Here is a 23,114-nt window from a genome sequence, read left to right on the forward strand (position 1 = left end):
AAGAAAAACAAGCAAAATTTATCGCTTTCATGCTATCATTAATTTTACTCATTTCAAAGTACATCATATTTCTAAAAACACAGAAATCAACAAATTTAAATTATGTGCATTTGGATAGCACTCACCTTTAGAGAATCAAAACAGGCCACCACACGACCATTTTCCACATGGCAAACTCTTGGTGGATGGGCAAACTTGCAATCTGCATCAGCTCGAGAGCAAGTTCCTCTCTGAAATTCTCTACAGACTTCTAAAGTGAGCCACTTGGTATCACGAATCAGGGCAACATTGACAGCCGTCATATTGAAAGCAAAATTAAAATCAAAGTACACCCTCTTTAGGACAATATTACTGCCGATTGCTAAAGGCTTAAAAATGAATTCAAGCTAAATGTGAAGAGATAACAGCTTGCTTTGGTGAAATGTCTATTTGTTAGTACTTAGGTCTTCATTTAAGTCAAATCTGGTCTAGTCGAGCAAAAAGCCGATCATAAAATAAAAATTGTATCGGAATAACTAAAAATCAGATTAGAGACCAACTCCTAAGAAGGCAACTGTAAAGGTTAAAATATTGGATGTTTTATTGTGTTCCTTTGCCGAATTTACTTCCAATAACTGGCAGGCTTTCAAAAGAACTCTGTGCTCTCCAGTTGATGTTTTCAATTATTCTTGCAAAAAGCATATGCTGCTGGCTGCCCTTCAATTTGTGGAATGGTCTCAGATCGGTGGGGGGAGAAAGGCTTTTCTCCCTATTTCTTAGCTTTAAAAAATAAGATTGGGAAGGATAGTAGAACCCAAAAAAAAGTTTTGATGCAAAATCAGGGGGAGGCAAAATGACTAAGAAAACTGAGAATCACAGAAAAAAAAGAAATGGACAAGTTGCTGACAGCGAACTACAAGCACACCAGGTCTGGCGGGGAGAGGGTGGGGAACGGTATGGCAGGGAGAGAGGTTTATAAAGAGACAGCTCTAGAGTAGAATCCAAGCAGCAGAGTTTTCAGAAAAGGCACTTTTCAGAACCTGCAAGAAAAAAATAAATAACATTAGCTAAAATAATACAATGCTTCCGTTTCAAACTCTAGATTTGGAAAAGAAATAACCATATCCTATTTAAAACAGGAAGCATCTAGATACTGACAGTGCAACATAGTACAGTCAGCTATTGTCAATAAGACGGGCATTTCCCAGTGTAAAACTGTGCACAGTTAAAGGAAGCAACTGCTTAGATTTACTGTTGTAGTACAAGACTGGGCAACAACCTCTTATGAGGCAGGATGGAGGATGGAAATGTAAAATGTGCTTCAGATAAAGAAAAAATCCTTTGAAAAAAATATTGTATTTTTTCTGTGTAGGCTTCTCTTAGTCTCTATGAAGGGAAATTGGAACAACTCAGAAGAAGGTTTCAGCATATACAAATAAATGAGACAGAAAGCACTGTTTAGTGGTACATTAAATACCATACAGATTTAAGGTTTGCAGTTTAACTCAGTGTCAACCAGCAACGATTTTGAGCAACTCAGTTCAAAAGATACATGAAAGGTTAATGTACTGGCATTATGCAATGAACACACACAAAACAAACAAAAAAAAAATACACTAAAGGAAAAGTAAGCTCCGAGAATTAGAAAAGTCAGCTAATTGGTAACTTCAACAAAGGTAGAATTAGAGTTCTTGAAAAAAATCTCACTTAAATTTCTGAACAATATTCTCAATAACTTTACAAAATCTGAATTTTCTATTTGTCTTTTCCATATTCAAGACGAAATTCAATATCATCTGATTTTTCAGATACAATTGAAAAATTAAGTACCTAGAAAATTCAGGCAAGCTTATATATTCAATAACAAAACATGTTGTTCTCTGAGTCATTCTTCGTGAAAGTCTTTCTAACATGTATTATGTGTAGCTTTGCCTTCTTAAAAATTATTGAACAAAACTTGGCCTGATTAAAGACGTGGGGTCATTAATGTATTGGGAAGTATTATAGCTGTCTTCCTTCAGTTGCAGACTGTTCATTGTCACTTCCATCACTTCTCTTACTGCTACAATATCTGCCACATGAATTTTCCAGTTTGCTTCTGGAAAACCTAACAGCCAATCATGAATGCTGAATAAAAGTTAGTTACTGAGTGAGGAGCCCTAGGGACAAGATGCAGGGCTTTCCTGCAGAAGTTCTCTAACTGCTCTTACTGCTTTTGGGTCCTTTTGCATTAAGATATATGCAGGATCAAGTTCTAGAGGGTTAAGTTTGTCAGGCAAATGATCTCTAGGAAAAAAAAATTTTAAATAGCCTGACCTGATGGGGGAAATGCAAATCAAAACCACAATCTGATGACCACTAATCCACCAGGAAAACTATAATAAAACAGATAAAAAACTGGAGAAATTGAGAGCCTCATATATTGTGGGTAGGAATGTAAAATAGTGCAACTGTGGCAAAGGGTCCTATAGTTCCTCAAAATCTTAGAGTTACCATATAACGTGATACCCCCATGTCTCAGTATGTACCCAAATAATTGAAAACAGGTGTTTAAACAAATCCTTGTACAGGAAGGTTCATAGAAGCACTATTCACAATAGCCAAAAGGTGGAAACAATCCAAGTGTCCATCAGCAAATGAATGGAAAAAGAAAATGTGGTATATCCACACAATGGAATATTGCTTCACCATTAAAAGGAATGGAGTACTGATCCATGCTACAGCATGATGGATCTTGAAAATATTATGCTAAGTGAAAGAAGCCAGACACAAAATGCCATATAGTGTGTGATTTCATTTATATGAAATATCCAGAATAGCCATATCCACAGAGACAAAAAGTAGATTGATTAGTGGTTGCCAGGAACTAGGAGGAGGGGAAAATTGAGAGGGACCGCTTAATGGGTATGGGATCTCCTTTGGGGGTGATTAAAATGTTCTGGAATTTGGTTGAACCATTTTTTGATACACCATAGCCCATTCACTGAATTGTACACTTTAAATGGATGAATTAGATAGTATGTGAATTACATCTCAGTAAAGCTGTTAGAATTTTTAAAAAAGTATAAAGAGACATGACAACCAAAAAAAAAAAAAAGCCTTATGAGTAATGAGATTAGCTATCCCAAGCCTTCTGAAATTCTCCTTAAGCACAGATTCTTCTCAGTAGTGTTACTAAGTCGAATGTCAAGAGTAAATTAGTTCCCATACTGTAACTGACTTATTGTATTATGGAAATACTCTGAAAGAGTATGTTCTGGGAGTTTGTAAATTTATATTCAAAGATATATTCCAATTTACCTACAACTAAATTATATAGGCTGCCTGAACACATTTGAAAGAAAAATAACAAAAAAATGAATACACACACACATATATATGTTGAAAATCTGCTCAAAACATAAACAGTGAGGGTCTGCAGAAAGATTTTTCTACAGAGACCCAATAAGTATAGAAACAGATAATAAATAATAAATTTGAATTTTAAGCTTCTACAAATGAAAAATACAAACAGTAATTGGTCTCTGGCCATGCATTTTATGTAAGATCAGGGATGGGGAAAATGGAATTTTTGTTGTTCTTTTTTTTTTTCCTGGCCTGTAACCTCTGATGGAACCCTGGCCAACTGCTCAAAGCAGTTCTAGCCAGCACATGCCTTCCTTCATACTGGAACTATTTTAGGGGCTGGCTCAGAAGAAATAGGTGTGACAACTCAAGGATGCTGGTGTGAGGCTGGGGAGAAATTCTCTTGTACAGCTCTGCTCATCTATGTATAAAAGACAGGGAGAGGTGCCAGTTTTCCCTGTATTCTGAAGATCAAGTTTGAAGGATAATATAGCTTTGTCTTTACTACCTTAGACTTGAGTAAGAGGAATCTAGTTTTGCCCTTTATGATTTATAGTCCTCTAAAGTAGAACATGAAAAGTTACCATTTCTTAGTGCATTTGTACTTTATTGTACTTGCCATTTACAAGTGCTTGTATTTCATTGATCTTTGGATCTCTCAAAAATACTCTAAAGCATGAGCAATAACCCCAAAATGCTGATGATTGAAATGAAGCTCATAGAGGTTAAATTACTTATTTGAAGTTACAGGTTTAAAGTGGAGAGCCACAACTCCAGGCAAGATCTTCTGACTCCAAATTGCATGCATAGATCCCAGCAGAGAAATGTCATAGACATCATTTCTTATCTCCCTTGGGAATCTTAAGTGAGGAAAACCAGTCATTTTGGTAGAGTACTTATGATTCTTTCTCAAAATTACATTCATGCCTGATGTATCACCATTTTCGTAATCTCCCTGAGTTGCTGGGCCAACATTGATCCAGCATCTACTATGTGCCAGCCACTGTTCTGGATACTGAACAAGACTGATAAGGTCCCTGCTCTCGTGGAACTTTCTATGCTCATTTAGAGAAGTAACCTAAGGCACAGAGAATTGAAATGATTATCAGAGTTTATGAAGAGCTGGAAGTAGACACTAGCTATCTAACTTCAACACAAGCCTCTAATTCACCATGAATAGTACACCAAATACGATGGCTTAAGAATACTCTTAAACAAACATTATTGCATAGAAATAAGTCATCGAGGGGAATACCTGGGAATTACTCACACTAGGTCTTATTGCTCTCCAGATTCCTCTTGGAGAGGGTACTACTGTTCTCATTTTACAGATGGGGAAATGGAGGTGGAGAAAGGCTAAGTAATTTAACTTGCGTAACTTCATGCAAGCTAGTAGATGATCAAACCATGGTTCAAACTCAGGCAGTCTAATTCCAGAGCTCCCCCCCACCATGGGACAATACTGTGTTACTCTTACGGTACATATCACATTCTTCCTCATTCTTGATGATTGGGCCCCTTTATTTCTTCTCCCTTACTGAACTGTAAAGACCTTGAGAGTAGAGATCCTGTCTTACTCAGCTTTGCTGGCTCTATCTTGTCATCAGAGGTTAGAGTGTTACAGCATTTCCCAGGATTTTTATTTGGAAAGCTATAAAGATTAGATGGTGATTTAACATTAACCCTTACGTTGTATGATGCTAGAAAGGAGTTTGGTCAGCTAAATACCCTCTATGCTGGCTGAGCTTTGGCAACCTCTATCAGTTTTGAATCAATTGGACCTATAAATTCAAATATTTTCTCACAATTCTAGCCTTCAAATTGAGTGGGTAATACCTGGGATTCTTGATATATACTATATTTCATTTCCATAAAGAATGATCTATTCCTGCTAATTTGATAACAGCAAGATCTTATAGAAATATGGAATACCCAAGTGACTACTGTCTATATCTTTGGACAGTCGGTTAATCATTGGAATGTTTTTGCCCAACAATGAGTGTGATGAAACTGCACTGGTGGTGGGAGTGGGGGTGGGGGAGATTTCATTCTGAGCCATAGGAAGAAACCTTCCCTAAGTATTCTTCCTTGAAAATGAAAAGATTTTCATTTTCAAGATTTCTTTTTTATTGTTGTTGTTGTTGTTTTTTATTTTGGTTTCTAACTGATGCTTGTTTATAAGAATTCTAGATAAGACACAATGTAAGGAAAATACAAACACTTGTGTTTTAAAATTATATACACACTAGATTCACTATTAAATGTATTCTTTGAAAAAAAAGTACTGTAGATTCTATGTTTTTTAAGGATTCACATATTTTATGGTGAAAGTTATCTTGAAGGTAAAACAAAAGAAGAAAGAAATATTTTCTACTGATCTAATGGAAATAGTAACTTATTCCAGAGCAGATAGCAAGGCCACTGCCAGCAGCTACTTTTGCCCCACTTTCCCTATCCTTTCCTTGTCTCCTCCTTTCTTTTGCCTTCCCTCCACAAGCCAGCACATAATATAGAAACACTGCCAATGCCTGGTCCAGAAGATCACAAAGATATTATTTGACATCTAAACCAATTACTGAAGAGGGCTTCCTTTAAATGCATTTATCAACTTTCTGAATAAAAAATGAAAACAATGTTTTCTTTCTTTCCATTCTGAGTTTTCCTTACATCTGCATTACCTCTGGATTTCTCGTGGCCATTTATTTTGGCTCTACAAATATATGACACACCTGCTATACACTGCTTGAATTGGCAGGACTTCAAGTTTTCAAATTTGCTTCAAGTCCTATTTCCCTCATGTGTTTTGGTTAGTGGTTCACCACCACACATTCTTAATGCACATGAGAGGCACTTAGCACTACGGATGGAAATCATGATTTCATAGGCATCCTATAGAAAACCGAGTCTTCTGTCCAGAAAAAAAAAATGGTCATAAAAATAAGGATATTTTGCCTATGTGCAGAACTTTTGCATTATGTTTTTTTTAAGGTTCATTGTATTTTCTCACAATACTCCTGGGATAACAAATTTCATATACCTTTTTCAAAACTTTGGTAAGTTATTCTGTTTCATAAAGCTAAAAAATGCCATTTCTATATTTAAAATTAACCCAATTTAATATGAAACAACTAAAATCCTGGATTCGAAACATAATTGTTATTAAATAACACTAGTTAAGAGCTTGTTTATGTACATGGGACAGAAATCTCAGTGCCATTAAAAGGACTTCTTTCACCAAAAACTAGATTTAAACTTAAAGACAACAAGAACACTCAGCAATTCCAGTCCTATAGCACTCAAGCGTTTGAGATGAGTGAAATACAAAATGAGTTCCAAGACTTATTGAATTTAATATATGCAGAGTAATTTTGCTGATGAGTCATTCAACAAGTATTTATTGGGCATTTAATATGATCCAGGTCCTGATCTAGGTTCTGAGGAAACAAAGGTGAACAAGCCAAAATTCCTGTCCTTAGACTCATACATTCAAGTGGGTGGCAGCAGGTGAGGATGGGAAGGAGAGGCAGAAAATAAACAAAGAAACATATACACTGTTCATTTTATCCATTCAACAAATATTTATTATCAAGCCAAGTGAGGCCGTTAAAAAGGCTCATGTGGGAAAATACCAATCAATCAACAAACATGTATTGTACAACAACTATTAGCACAGACCTGAGTCACGTACTTCTTGGAAATCAGAAGAACTTTGAGCCACTGCCTCTGCACTCAAAAAGCCCTTGATTTAGTTGGGGAGGTATGAACAACATATATGAAATAAAAGCAAACAATGCAGACAGTTAAGAGCAAAAGTCAGTAGTGTTAATAACAAATGTGATGAAAGTTCTAAGAAGAGAATATCACTAAGGCCCGGAGTTGTCAATGAAGTTTTCAAGGAGGAAAAAGGGGAACTAGCTGGGCCTGAAAGAATGAGGACCTAGGTAAGGGTGGAGAGGTAGAGAGCATTCCTGGAAGGAAGAATGGCATGAATGAGGACTGGAAGACAAGACTGGTTGCCAGGCAGGTGTAGGACAGTGGGCATATGTAGGATGGCAGGTTTATACTGGGGAAGAGAAATAAAGTGTGGGTGGTTTCTGAAGAACCTGGAAAGTGACCCAAGGAGTGTGTATTTGTTGTAGAAATAAGAGCCTCTTTCAAAGACTTTAATCAGAGTAGAAACTTAGTGGCCGTGGATGTAGAATGTTAACAATGATCTTCTCTTGGAAAATTGTTTTATTTAAGGAGCCCACAGCACACAATCAGAGTAAAGTTCATGCATTCAACATACTCTGGAAGAACAAAAGATGAATGGGAAGTGGGTAAAGGTCAGACTGTTTCTCTCCACTTCACAGGCTCTGTGAGGCCTGGCAGGCTAGGCAGTGATTCAAATCCAGCCAGCATAAAAAGTAGGTTGGGAAACAAACTGAAAAGTGCAGCTTCTTGTTTGCATTTTGCTAACTACCCATTTATCAATGACCCTAGTTATTAAGGACATACGACTGCATTCCTATTTTCTGAACTGACTCAAATGCCTTTCAATCCTAATCTCTCTAATAGAAATTCCTTTTTAAAATGTAGTCTAAATTTCAACTAGGATTTTTTTTTTTCAGTTAGATTTTGCTAGAGAATAAATAAGCTCATATCATGAGCTAAATTTGGACAGTAACTTTTTGGCTATAATGGAATCCTATAAATTCCTGCTATAGGGCTTTAAACCAGCACTGCAGTGGTTCAAAGTGTTCAATGAATTTGATCGAATTTTAGGGGCCAATGTTCTCACTGATAAGATGTGGTTGACTATTCACTGTTTACCATCACCAGTCAAACCAACACACACACACTGTAAAATAATGATCAAAGGCTATCACTAAATGTTTATTGTTCCTTTAAATACTTAAAAACAACCCAAGTCGCTCTCTAGTCAAACATGTGAGTCACGTAAGGATGACTCTTTGTCAGAGAGGTGAATAAAGGTAGCATCTATGTGATTTAATGATGCCTCACTGTACCTTGCAGGCACCCAGTGAAGGCTTCCTTACCTGAATTCATCATCGGCATTATAGCCAATAAATTCAGATCTTCAATCTCAATACTAAACAACCATTCCTTATTAGGAGCACTTATAGAACTAGTGAAAGGACAGAGAAAAAAAGCTTTGTGGTTGAAAATGTTGGGAGAGTCCCAAATGTACTCTGATTTCAAAGACTAATGACAAATCTTCTAGTAGACTTGAAGGGAGTTTTTTGGGAAAGGGGATTTTTGAGGAAAGTGTATGGAAGAGCTCTAACCATTTATGTTTGAAGTTATCGTTTCTAGAGGCATTATTTCACATTCATATCGCACACAACTGAAATATATACCTACAAACCAATTGCCTAGAGTTCATTGGAAAGCTGGCTGCTGTAGTAAAAAGTTAAGAATGAAGTGAGAGCATAGACAGGACAGAATCTTAAGTTCTACATTTCCCAATCTTTACACTGGCCTGAAAATGTCCTTCTTTACAAGTTTCTAAAATAAGAATTCCATTTTTCTCTTGATATTCCAGAGTGATTTATGCTGAACTGGAAATTACAAGTCTTTATAGAAAAATTTAGAGGAACTGTAAAATAGGCTGGATTTTAAACATCTTTAATTGAATTTTGGACAAGTGGTCAATACCCTTGTTAACATTAAAGAAGAGTATGTAGCTATGATACATTCATTACAAAGTCATCTTCCTGGCCCAGATAGAATAGTTCTCTCCTATCTTCCAAGGTCAATCTGAATAAATCTCAAGGGAAAGATTACAACGCTCTCAAAGCAAAGGGGAGCTGGAAAGAAGATTGGTTTAATTATACCATGAGATTGGAAAGCACCACCTTAACCTTGTAATTTAATATTCATCTTTGGTAGGAACAATTCTATGAAATATAGTAAATGAGGAAATAATTTCTATGCTTACTTTTGTAAGGCACACAATTTAAATCCAGATTTGGGGTATTAAAAAAAGGGATATGGACAATCAAGTATAGTATCAAATATAAGAATACTCCAGATAATTCTAAATGAGCTCACAACAGAGTTATTAAAGCCAGTAGGAGACAAAGTAACCTATTGATTACTTCAACCTTGAACAGAGGCCCAGAAAAGTTCATCTACTTGGCTAAAATGCCTGAAACTTTTAGTGTACACAGAAGAGTTCATGCTCTAATTTCATCATATCTGTTATCTTTGTAATTTGTGATCAGAATGAGTAGGCAGATTCCAAAAAGTTTAACCCAGTTGCCCTGGTTCATTTATTTTCTTTCATTGACAGTTCATACCCATGTTGGGGCTTAATGCCTGGTTAGGGAGGCATTTTCATGCTACTGAAAACCAGAAGGGTTTTAAAGTTTTCAGCTTTAAATCCCTGGGGAAAGACAATCCCTTCCTTCTGAGGTTATAAGGACTTATTGACCTCTATGCATCTGCGGCTTCCATTAATTTCAATGCAACTGCCTTAAAACCCTTTTTCAGTTTCAGAGACCAACATCCTCTTTGCACACATGGTTTTGTCCCAACTGCCTCTCTACTATAGGTTGTACAAACTTTGGACTCTGCTTTTCTGTTGTGCTCTTCCTAACCCTCTCTACTTTCTAAAACTTGTTATAACCAGACTCAGTTTACCCATTTATAACCATCTGACCCTCCTGGCCACAGTCTATTGCCAGCCAAAACTTGTACGATTTGGCACATATCTTCTATTAAACAAATGTTTGGTTTTGTCCTCTCATTTTTTCTGTTTCTACCTCCAAGAGTCCATTTTTCCTGCTATCCTCTGGTCGGGATAAACAGGCTCCATATAAAATATTCTCTATATTAATTTCTAATCAACTGGGATACTGGGAATTTTATTGAGTAAGAATTTCAAGAGAGGGTTTAGGGTTCACAAAATGATCGCCAGAACAGAATAAGGGGGATAAATTTGCTTTGCTGGGTACACTGTATGATGCATTCTAAAACCACTATCTTGGCTATTAACTAAGGTGTTTCTAGGTGTTAATAATAGTTAACATTTATGGAGCTCTTATTCTGTGCCAGACACTGTGCTAGGTATGTTATATTCACCATCTCATTCAATCATCCCCAATACCCTATGAAGTAGATACTATTAAGGGGCAATGTTAAAGTCTAATTTAAAACAAAACCTACCTCTTGTAAATTTCAGTTCTAGACTTGTCACCAAATAGTAGTGAGTTTTTCAATGCTTAACGTTCTCGGAAATCGTAATAGAGCCATGGACATTAATAAATAATTTCCAACTTCCCAATTTTCTGCCCAGCTTCCTACAATTACAATACAAAAGTTTACTGCTTCCTATCTATGGAAGCCAGAGGATACTGAATTGCTTAAGATTAATATTTGGAGTTGTACATCTTCTCATGGATATCTGGCAAGTAAGTCAGAAAATGCTTCACACATTGGGTTTAAAATTACTATTCAAAAGAACATGTGGTCCAGAAATCTGGCATGCAGCTGGCAGAAGGGAAGCTTAAAAGCCTTTGGGCATAGTAAATCTCTCCTCCAATAACACAATTTTTTACCAAAAAAAAATGGCTATCCAAATCAAAGTGAAAATTTTGAACCAAGACTTAAAAATTATGAAAAAAACTATGAAGATATAATACTATAACAAGGATGCCAGTACCTTCAAAAATTCAACTCTCTCTGTTGTTCATTTATTAGCTTACTATATCAAAATCTGGAGTATACAAGTCCTAAAGAGAAGGCAAAATAAAAGAGATTTCACTATAAGAGAGTTTCAAGACAAGGTCTGAGTAAGAGCCTGTGAAGAAAGCAGGGATTTGAAAATAAAACTCAAGGGAAATGCTGAAGTCAAACCAGCAAGGAAGTCTGTACTCTAAGGTAAGTAATAACAATATAGAAAGTAAGAAGATATCTACAGATTAAGAATCATCTTAAAAAATCAACTCAGCTTAATTGGTCAGGCAAAAAAGGAGATGGAAGAGAGGGAGGAGTCGTGGCTTAAACAGTAAGTTAAAGAGAACATTTGCATTTATACTGTAGTGAAGGGAATGTCCATCAAAGCTGATGAAATCCTATACTGTAGTTACCATGTTGCATTAATCAATTTAAAACTATGTGCATACACATTTTAGAAGTGGTGAGAAAATTAAGGTTAATATTATATCATCTATATCACCAAGTACTGAATGATTAAATTTGACAGGCATATAATTCATTACATACACAAAGGGGACCAAAATGCCTTGATTCTATTTAAAATAACAGTATAATCTCACAAAAGATCATAAAAGGTCTCAGCAAATACAAACTTCTTCAACTTGCACTTACATAAAACTAAGTTTAAATTCCCACGGTCCTAATATGGTTGGTATTATCAATTACATGTACTACTAAACATTTGTTCCACTGCACATACTCAAGCCTCAAGCAATAAAGCAGCTTTAACTTTAGTAATCACTGAAATGACACAATTCAGGTTTTAAGGTTTGTCAAAAGTCAAATAAGACTCTTTCAGCAAGGAATAAGAATTTTGAGAATTCTAGAGTTGGAAGTAATCCCGAAAGATGAAGTCTAGCTCATTACCTTCACGCAGGTAAATGAAGGCCTCTAAACTATTCAGGGTTGATGGCTTATATACACTTATTGAATACATATCAATAGTAGTTATCTATAACTAATCTTTCATAAATTTATTCACTAAACAAATACTTATTAAGGACTAACTCAGGGCAATATAACTAGATAATGAAGGAACAAATATGGGAAAGCCACAGCCCCTCACTCATGTTTATATTTTAATTCCAAATTTCAGATTTCCAAAAAAAAAATAAACAAATCTTAGTGGATAAATGACATGATTTTAGGAATCCTGATGTTATATACCCTTCATGTTTAAAAAACTTATGTTTAGGCTCACAAGGTTACTAAAAAATCAGCCAAACCATAATATCATTAGAAACCTGGCTCAGTCCATTTTCTGTTGCTATAACAGACTACCTGAGACCAGGTGATTTATAAGGAACAGAGGTTTAATTTGGCTAATGGTTCTGGAAGTTGGAAAGTCAAAAATTTGGTGGCCCTTCTGGTAAGGGCCTTATGCTGCAGCTCATGTGCTTCAGCTCATGGCGGGAAGCTGAAGGGTGAGTGGGTACATGCAAAAGAGAGGGCACATGTTATACCTGCTTTATAACAACTGTCTTTTATGAGAACTAACCCAGTCTCACAGGAATTGTATTAATCCATTCATGACAATGAAGCCCCATGACCTAAATAACTCTTAAAGTCCCCGTGGCCTCTCAATACCATTACAATGACAATTAAATTTCAGCATGAATTTTAGTGGGGATAAACTGCATCCAAACCACTAACAGAACCCATCTATTCCTTGACCGTATTCCTCGGGCATCTCCCATTACCTCTTGAGCTGCAATGCTGTCTCTCCAACAAATATCCATGTGTCTTTCCTATACATCAACTCTGCCTCTCTCTAAAGGAAAGCTTCCAAAGCCTTCATTGCTGGAATATTTTCCACTTGATACATCCTCTTCCTCACCCCCTCCTCCATGTACTACAATATGGCTACCATCTCCATCATTTAATTAAAACTGCCCTAGATTCAATGACTGCATTCAAGAACAACACTAATTTGAATTAAATATTACCTACCCCAGCACAGTACTTGGCACAACTAGATTCTCAATAAATACTAGCTGAGTTGAATATTATTTAAATAATAAAGGTGGTATGCATTGCATAGTAGTTATTCATTAAACAAAACTTCAAATTGTCAGTTACGTACAGGTAAGAGTCTATATATTTACACAAACTAATTTTCCTTCATTTCTTTTCCAAATATGTATTAAGCACAGTATACAAGGTATCAGACATGGTTCCTGTTCTCATGAACTTTAATAGTCTGACAAACTATAATTTCCATGCCACACACCTAATAAACTTGATTACAGCAAGAAGAGGATAACATTTAAATTAGTTTATTTTTATTTTTTAATTTTTTTATTATTAATTTATTTTTTTCAGCTTATTATGGGGGTACAAATGTTAAGGTTATGTATACTGCCCTTGCCCCCCCCCCGAGTCAGAGCTTCAATAAATTTGTTTTTAAAAATATATTTTAAGGTCTTAGAGAATTATGGAATGTGCTTCCTTAGAAAGGGAGAAATCCTACTTGTTCCTCTACAGCCAACTTCTCAATTTCACTAAGTAAAAGGGATCAATGGGTGCTCAAAACTCCGTTCAAACAGACTTCTCCACCATGAGCCCATTGTATGATAGTTCTGCATCTATTTCTGTGACACCCTTCATTGCAAGACCTACCTAGCCTGGTGCCTGACACTTAATAGGCTCTCAGTATACTTTTTGTTTTTTTCATTTTGCAGATGAGGAAACAAACTTAAAGCCCAGAAAAGTGAAGAAAGTTTGTTGTTGTATAGCATATAGAATAAGCTTTAGAATCACAAAGACCTGGATTTGAACCTTAGTCACAATGTTTAATCTCGGTATCTGGGTTTCCTAGCAGGAATAAATCATATGTCAGATGTGCAAACACCTGGGGTGAGGTAGGCACTTAATAAACCCAAGATCGCAGTTAATGATATCTAACTGGTATTAGACATAGTAGGTGGGTTGCTGGAAATTTAAAGAAAATGAAAAACGGGGCAAGTTAAGATATTTATTTGGTGTTTTAGGTTCGATTTTAGCCAAAGTAAACATTTAAATCAATTCTGTGTGGGAGAGTGCAAAGGACCTAGATGGAAAAAAGTAAACAGCTGCCCTAGGGACAGAAAACAGAGCTGATGTAACAGCATCCTTAGAGACTAGAGTAAAACTTACCTAGATATTAGCAACATCAGTTAATTAAATAGGCTAAAGTTTTATATAATCAAAAGAAAGGTATAATGCTTCGAAGTGGCACAAATACAATAAACAAAATAGTACCTTTCCAGATCTTTTGGCAGTATCTTTTCCAGATCTTTTAAAAGGAAGATTAATTTAAAAATAAGTAAATAAAGTCTCAGGAAAAAATGGAAACTTTGAACAACTGAGTACTTACTTATGAGAACAAAAGAGTGAAAAAATTAAATGTCCTTGATTTTTTTAAACCCATGAAAGATATCCCACCATAGTGTAGTGGTTAATAACAGGATTATGGAGCCAGAAGGCCTTGTTCTTAATTCTGCCTCATACTTACTAATTGAAGGACCTTAGGCAAATTAGCTAAACAATCTGTACTTTCAGTTTCCTCATCTATAAAATGGTGTCAATAATAGTATTTATCTTTTAGGACTATTTTGTAGATTCGAATGAGTTAATATTTATGAAGCACTTAGAACAGTGTCTGGCACAAGGTAAACACTAACTAAGTGCATCTGAAATAAATCACCTGAACTCATCTTGTTCAATATGGAAATAGAAATCTGACAAACCTCACCTATTACTTGACAACGAATACATTTTTTTAAAAAATGATCTCCTATGTGTTTATTCTGAAGCCATCAAGTTCCTTATATAAATACTTACAGAATGAGAAACTCTGGAGCTGAACGAAGATGAACAAACAAGAAAAAATAAAGGCACGTGATTCACTTGTTTTCTGTTTTTCTAGAAAGATCTATATAGGCAAACTCTATAGAGAAACACATTTTAGCTCAACACAGTGAAGGGCCTTCTCACAGCTCAAGCTCTCCAACAGTACACTGAACTGCCCAATTAGGTGGTACACTCCTCTTCACTGGGTTTCTGTCACACTGAATGGGAATTTGGACTAGAAAGCTCAAAATCATCACACAAGGCTAACATACTGTGAGTCAATAAGTTATTATTATAGTATCAGAGAGGAAGTGCATTGCTAACTTGTATGCTATGTACATAGCACTGCATTTGTTTTTTGGGTGACACAAAACACATACAAGGCAATCTCTTCTCTTAATGAGTTTATAATCTAGTTGTGGAGATAATCTCATATACCCAAACTATTGGAGGCAGCATATGATTAAGTTCTGAATCACACCTGCTTTATAACAACAAGCTTCTAGAAATATAAAATGATAAGCTGTGCCCTTTTAGAATATGCCCTCTTATCCCAAGGCAATATTTCTTATAAATCAAAATAATGGTACCTATGTGAACAAAAGAAATAACCATTGCAGGGTTCCTGTTATGTTTTTTTTTTAACATAAATGGGAAGATGTTATATCTACCAAGATCTCCCAAATGCAAATCACTATATTGATAGCAGCAGATTCAGAAAATGCAGGAAATAAAAATAACAAACCTACATATTTCTATTACACATAAGAATCTGTGCATTTTTTTTGGTAGTGGAGTTGTTTAGTCAGAAATACAAGCAGATCTGAAGCTAAGATGGATTCCACCACATTTTTGCTTTAATACAAAAGCCTGAGTTGCCGACGCACAATGTGTGCAGTGATGATTTACAGGCCAACTCCCTAATTTTTCAGAGAAGACAAGAAGACTGCAGAGAGTAAATGATGTGGTCACAGTTACAAAGTAAGTTAGGGACAGAGCCAGCAAAATAACTCAGTTCTGATAACCAGAGTTGAATACTTTGTTCCATACTTTGGAGAAAGTTTTAATCTCAATCAACCTCTTTCTCAATCTCAATCTCTGTCTGTCCTTCTTCCTCTTCCTCCCCTCTCTCCTCTTTCTCTTCACAGTTAAACTCTTAATTTTCATGGCATGAAAATACATGTGATCATAAGAACTGAAGCCACTGTTTCTTTTCTTAAAAATCATTCTATTTATTTGAATGGAAAGTTAAAATAAATGCTTTCAAAAGTTCAGAAGAAATAGAGTAATGGTCTCCTTTTGCAAAGAAGACTATAAACTGCTGGGAACCTGCTGGGAAAGTTAATAGATAATCTTGACTACTTAATACAAACTAGTTTTTATACCAATCCAAGCAACAAAGTCCAAAAGAAAGCAGAAGTTAGAATGAGTGACAGAAGCTGGCAGCTAGCCAGTGAGAGAGAGAACACTAGGATTTTTCAGAGACCAGGGAAAGACACAGCTACATGTCTTTGCGTGTATATTATATTGCCATAAACCAGTGTTTGTGTGGGATAGTGACTACACTTGTGGTGTCTGAGTGTGTTGTCGCTGGATGAGGGGGTGGGATCTTATATCTGCTGGCTAAAATGAAGCTAAACCTACTGAGACATTGTACTGAATACATGACACAGTTCTTCCCTAAATAAAAAGTGCCAGGGACTAACACTTCACCTGAAACCTAAAGAAATCAGACTTTAGTCACAAGGGCAATTAGAACTAGTGTGATAGCAAAAGAATTAACTAGGGCAGTAGAAGAGAAAGCTATAAGCGAACTCAGAGCTCCTTAATACACAAAGAATTTGAGTAAAAGTAAGAGAAAAGTTCTCCTTATAAGAAAAACCAAAGAAAGCACATGAGGTGACTTATAACATTTAAAGTTTGGTGGGAGAAAGGTATTCATAAATGTGTACTATCATTTCTTTACATATTATTAAAAATTGGGAATCACTGTCTATAATTGGTAACTGACTGAATATTTATATTGACTATTTTAATAATTAATTTCCATAGAAAAAACTAAATTCATAAAAATTCCATAAAAAAAAACTAAATTGTGTACTAGAAACCTAGTCTTACTGTTATCCAAACATGGTAAACCCATATGGTTACAATTTACATTTAGGCACCATCTTGTGGCAGATTACAGAATTGTAAGCATAGTGGCTAGCTGAAAATAAACAGCTCACATAAAGCCAGCTTTGCAAACACAATTTAAGAAGAAATATGTATCCCATAAAATGTTAAAAAAAATAACTAAAGCCATGCATTTACAATGACTGCTTTTTCTCATTTTGTGGTATTTAAAGTATATACAGATTATTAAAATTGAATGAATTGCACAGCAATTCCTATCAATCAATAGGTTTGGAAATGAGTGGATTTCTCATTCATAATCAATCAAACAAATCTGATCTTTTTATGTGCTAAAGTTAACAAAGGTTAAGGCATCACTGTACCTAAAAAAGAAATGGCAGCAATTATTTTAAGGGGTAAGAGGAGAACAACGTGGCATGATATTATGAACATAGAAAATGGATGGATGAGAAGACAGTTTTTTCAACAGTTTTATGAAAAGATAAAGCACATTATTTTCCGAAATCAGTATGCAAATAAAATAGATTCAATTAATGAAAATACTGGATTTTTAAAAGCATGTTACTAGAAACCACTTTTGATAGAAATCCTTTCAAAATACCAGTCTCCATTTTTTTGTCTTAGTAAACAGCATATAATAAACCTAATTAAATCTTTCTCTCATTACTAAAAAACTTGGGTATTTTTTTCTTATACTAAACTTCTGGCAAATTCATATTTTATTTTTCCTAATGATCAAATACAGATAAAATTCTTATTGACTGTTGGTTTCAGACAATTGGGCTCTACTTCATTAATATTGCACTGTATTTGAGAAAAATGTATCAGTAGCCCCCACTGAGAACTAAAAATATGATGCTACAATGTAAGTGAATATATCTTATGGTGTTAAAATAAAATCAAGACTATCTGCTCTTCATAATTACAAAGGTTGATAAAATAAAAGTAAAGAATGACAGGACTTTTGATTTTCACATCTAAGTGGGAACTCAGAAATGGGACTTCAAAATCCCCCAAAAACATTAATTCCATATGTCATTTCTTTACTAAGTTATTCATGTCAATAGAAAAATCAGGAAGACCATTAGTGATAAGTAGAATGGTTCCATAACAACTAAAGATAGAGTCACAAAAAATGACCTATTGTATTAGCTATGCAAATATACTTGTTATGCTAATCAGAGGTAAGAAGTGTATGTTTTAAGAACCGTCAATGCAGCAGAAATGTTATTTTCTAAAAGCAGATGTAAGTTGAAGTGATAAATCATGATTAAAGAGGAAAGAGAGTGATGGGTGAAAATTGGAATTAAAACAGACGTTTTAGTGCTGAGCACATAGTGGGTTTTCAAAAATATATGGTAGCATAAATATAGGATTCTAATATGGAGCCTATCTTTTGGATGAGGGGGTAGGATCTTATGTCCGCTGGCTAAAAGAGAGCTAAACCTACTGAGACATTGTACTGAATACACGACACAGTTCTTCCCTAAATAAAAAGTGCCAGGGACTAACACTTCACCTGAAACCTAAAGAAATCAGACTTTAGTCATAAGGGCAATTAGAACTAGTATAATAGCAAAAGAATTAACTAGGGCAGTAGAAGAGAAAGCTATAAGCGAAAAGCCTACAAGAAGCTTACAGGCATATGACCCAGAGCTTCTTAATACACAAAGAATTTGCCTTCCTTTGGTAAATCACATATATATATTTGCACTTAGAAAACTCTACATAGGGTGCATCTTGTAAGCTACTATATATTCGTTTTGTTATGGTAGTGGTAATACTTTTAAATAAATTAGAATATTTGTTGCTCATTACACCTTGAATGGTACAAAGCTGAGCTAAACTTTAAAAGCTATGATTCTGAAAAAAATGCATGTGATTATTCCCTAAGCACACACAAGCAACATTTACACCTGTAAAGTATTCTTTCCCCTATCTGTAACACAGGGTACTGTGAGCATTCATATCCACATAGCACTTGATAAGCCTCATATAGTAAGCAAAGTGTTACTGATATTTGTAAAAAACTTCCACTGATAAACTGAATGTCAAAAAATTTCAGTGTGCTTCATCATTATTTTTCTTTTAGTCTACATTTCTATTTTTAAATAATTCACAAATATTTTGGAGCATATATGATATTGATGAGGGAAAATAATTTTCCCTCCAAATACAAATGCATATTTAAAAAAATAAAAGGTGCACATGTAATAATTAATGGTGACACCAGTTCATTTTAAACATTTCTTCAACAGGCTCCCTTATACTATTATTAGTGAGATATCTAATAATTCTCCAATCACATTTCATTTAAAAAGGGACAAAGAAGGTTAATATTCTATATTTTTTCACCTCTTTATAATGCTGGCTCTAGTCCTAAAATAATTTTCTGAATGCCATAATTTCTATGACAAATAACTTTTTTTATTAATATTGAAGACCAATTGGATACTACAAATGTCTACAAATTCATATTAAGGTTTCATTATAATAACAATTATTTATTGGAAAAGTGTCAGGCAAGGAGGGCATCGATAAAAATGAAATTTCAAAAAATGAAACACTTATAAATTATATCTGTCTCTTTTAATAAATCTACATAGAAATCTTTCTAAAATGCTTCATAAAACTTTGTTTCCCCTTTATACATAGGATAGTGGGAAAAAGTTATGCTTTTTCTGATAATTCTAGGTCATGATTAACGTAATGATAAAAGTACATGATAAAAAGTAATGCCTTGAAAGATGTATAGGGCATTTGGTTAAATGGCCCCAAATGTCTGTGCGTTTGGTGACTTCATGTCTACTTTTCACAGATTGTCTGTCTTCTTTCTCACTGGCAACTGTTTATTGGCTGTGACTTCAGTGTGAGTCTACCTATGTTGAGTCTCCCACAAACACGCTGACTAAATTTTCTATGGTTTGCAAAACCAGATACAATCAAATAAAATGTGGCTACCAATTGCTCTGTATAAGGTGTTAATCAAGTGTGTTAGAATTGTGTTTTTAAATACAAATGACATGGGCTCTGGAGTGCTCTTGGAAAGGGACTTGGGGGCCTCCCTATGAGTACAATTTAAAAGCTTTAGGAATTGGCTTCCATGAGATCTTCAGTGTCTGTTAGAAACTGAGGTCTGGAAGTAGTATCCCATTTCTTTATGGAATATTACTCTTCTATCAGAATCCTAGCTGACACTTAGGAAGCAATCGGGAGAAAACAGTCCAGGAAAAGACTGAAGGTCGCAGAGCTCCAGTGGTATGGGTGGTGGGACAGGTGGTTGACCTCACTGTAGGCTATCAGCCAGGAATAATATTCAAAATATTAAACAACCTTTACAGCATGGCCACACATCAATCAGGACTGATGCTGTACTGCCAGGCATTGTCATTTTTGTTGCTGAATCATGGGGAGATATCTGGGAGGTGAGCATTAGAAAGGATACTCTTGGTAGTGTACACCTACCAACCAACAAGGAAGTAATTTCAATGCTCTATGGCCATGCTCATGCATACTACCAGACCATCACCCTGTTATTTTCTGCTGGCTGCTTGCTAACGCACATCACACATTCAAATCCCTTGGCATTACATGTATAATGTGAAGGGATACACAAGAGATTAGTTGGACTTAAGTCATTGAGGAAGAGGGAGGATTAGATTTTTCGGGAAGCCAACTAGGAAAAAACAGTTTGGATTCCTAGGGACAGATAGAGCCTTCCTTCAGTCTAAAATACGATTAAAAGACATGCTAATAATTAGGAAATACAGGAAAACTGGCTATGGCTGCTTCTGTTTATTTATCTTAATAAAAGCTCTGGAGAGTTAGTCACTGAACACATGAAGATTTCTAGAGATAATTACAGTAGTTTATAAAGACTGTTGGTAAATTTCTGAATCTAACAACTGCTTACATATTTTATTTAATGGGACTTCTGATTAAAAATTAGTAATGATCATACATATAAGAACTATTAACTCATTTACTTATCGGTACTGAGGAAGCTTCCTTGGTAGGCACAAGATTAATATGTTTATATTTAATGACAAAAATAAAATTGTGATCTAAATACAATAATGAGACATTATTAACAATTTGGTCCATAAAGGTTAAAAGAGCAAAGTGAATCTCCCCTGGACCCACTAGGACTGAGCTGCACTTAGTATAGTGTCTTGTCCTAACAGACTTGCACTTGCTGTGCCAAACTGGCTTCATCACTTCTTAGTGCCATTTGAAACGTTTTTACCTGTGCTTAATCCTGAAAATGACTATATCCTAGCTGTACTGAAAATAATAAATATGAAACAATATCAAAAAAATGAAAAGTTATCAATAACATGCACTATGGCAAAAACAGTAATCTCAATGTTAATTTATTATTATTCTAAATGACTCTGTATGTGTCCATTTGTTGGCCAAGTAGAAGCTGTAAATATTGCCAAAAACATTTTCCAGCAAGAGAAGACTGAAAGTCATCACTAAATTTTGGCCTCTAGACAGTATACTGGCCAATGATGCTACTGGGTGACTAAAAATAATACCTGTGTAAATCACAAGGCTGGCAAACGGAATGGCATAGATGCAGTTAAGAAGTATAAATCCAACCCTGTTGTATGCTTTATTTCTTGTGGATTTGTAACTATGCATCAACCATTCTAAAACCACCAATCCTTTGGCATGGAATAATGTGTGAGCTACAGAGATTTTTATCAAGCTGATAGGAGACAGGCATGTGATTTAATGTAAAACTCCGTGTCCATGTACAAGGAGCAGAAAGGAATGTCAAGCCTGGCCTCTCCTTTCCAAGTACAGATGCCAGAGAATCTAGTTGGCTTTTGGTGTGAAAACACTGAAAGACTACAGCTTGTTGTGAGAGAAGCCTTCAATCTCCAATGACTTGAATGCCATTTAAAGGTGAGTATGTACGATTTATGAAGAGCAGACTGATAAAGCATGAAATATCAGTTGAATCAAAAGTATTAATAATGCAAATAATGCACACTGTGCTTACACGATGTGCCAGGCACTGTTCTTAGTACTCTCACATATATCAATTCACTTACTGCTCATAACAATCCTATGAGGCAGGTTCCATTACTGTGTCCATTTTAAGATGAGGAAACTCTCAAAGAGAGATTAAGTAATTCAGTTCAATGTTACACAGCACATAAGTGGAGGAGCTGGATCAAATTTAGGCATATTCCAAAATCCCTCTGTCAATCACTACTCTCTACTGCCTCCCATGGACATGAAAGTGCACAAAAATAACCTAAAATTTACAGGCTTATTACCAGGGGGTGTGGCACATATGGAATAAATATAGTACTTTCTATAAAATTATATAGTTCTATTAAGATATAATATCATTTCTGGAGGTGCCAAGTAATATTATCAACAGCTCTACCTCAGTTTCATTTGCAGATGAAATACATAATTGCAGTATATAGATTTGATGTCAAAATACATGGCATTTGGTAGATTAGAAAAATGCAATTTAACTTCACTGTCTCGGTAAAAAGTGAGTGTCTTGTTATTGAATACGTTCAGATGTAGGGGAGAATGTCTCAGATGATATATGCAAATCAAATAAGTGAATGAACTGAATCCAGACACAGAATTATACTCAAGGTTTCAATATCCCCATCCAACATGTCTGCCCATCTCCATCTCAACACTTGTCACACTGTAGTGGAACTCCTTCTTAGCTGTCTCTCTGACTGTGTGGTCCTTAGGGACACATTGTCTTCACCTCCAGTGTCTGGCTCAATACCTCATATTTGTAAGTTCTCAATAAGCACATGCTAAGCCAACGGAAGTAGTAACCATCCGCTATACAGAAGACACTGTGCTAGATGGTGGGAAAGCAAAGATTTGGTCCATGTGTACGGCAGCATGGCCAAGTACAAAAAATGGAAGCACCATTGGTGGCCAATGTGGGTCTTCAGGAAGAAGTCAACTTGCCCATAAAAGTCAAAGAAGAAATGGAATCCAAGCTGGGCATAGTGGCACACATCTGTAGTCTCAGCTACTTGGGAGGCTGAGGCAGGAGGGTCACTGCAGTGAGCTATGATCCCACAACTGCCCTCCAGCTTGGGTGACAA

General features: G+C 35.5%; 1 protein-coding gene across 8 annotated transcripts in view; it reads right to left on the minus strand.

Annotated features, from left to right (window-relative positions):
- MBNL3 (muscleblind like splicing regulator 3) overlaps positions 1-23,114 on the minus strand; it is a 110,128-nt gene that overhangs the window by 67,167 nt on the left and 19,847 nt on the right. For 2 of the 8 annotated variants that reach the window (XM_012764753.3, XM_075999413.1), the window contains exon 1: positions 126-1,006. The exons of 1 other annotated variant lie outside the window; for it this stretch is intronic. In XM_012764753.3, coding sequence (XP_012620207.1) covers positions 126-302 — 177 coding nt within the window. In that variant the 5' untranslated portion in view covers positions 303-1,006. Of the gene's footprint in view, positions 1-125; positions 1,009-23,114 lie in introns of those variants that run through there. 5 more of the 8 variants (XM_075999416.1, XM_012764754.3, XM_075999414.1 and 2 more) reach the window with 5 other exon arrangements.

The sequence above is a fragment of the Microcebus murinus genome, chromosome X (genome assembly GCF_040939455.1).
Source record: "Microcebus murinus isolate Inina chromosome X, M.murinus_Inina_mat1.0, whole genome shotgun sequence".
Taxonomy (NCBI): domain Eukaryota; kingdom Metazoa; phylum Chordata; class Mammalia; order Primates; family Cheirogaleidae; genus Microcebus; species Microcebus murinus.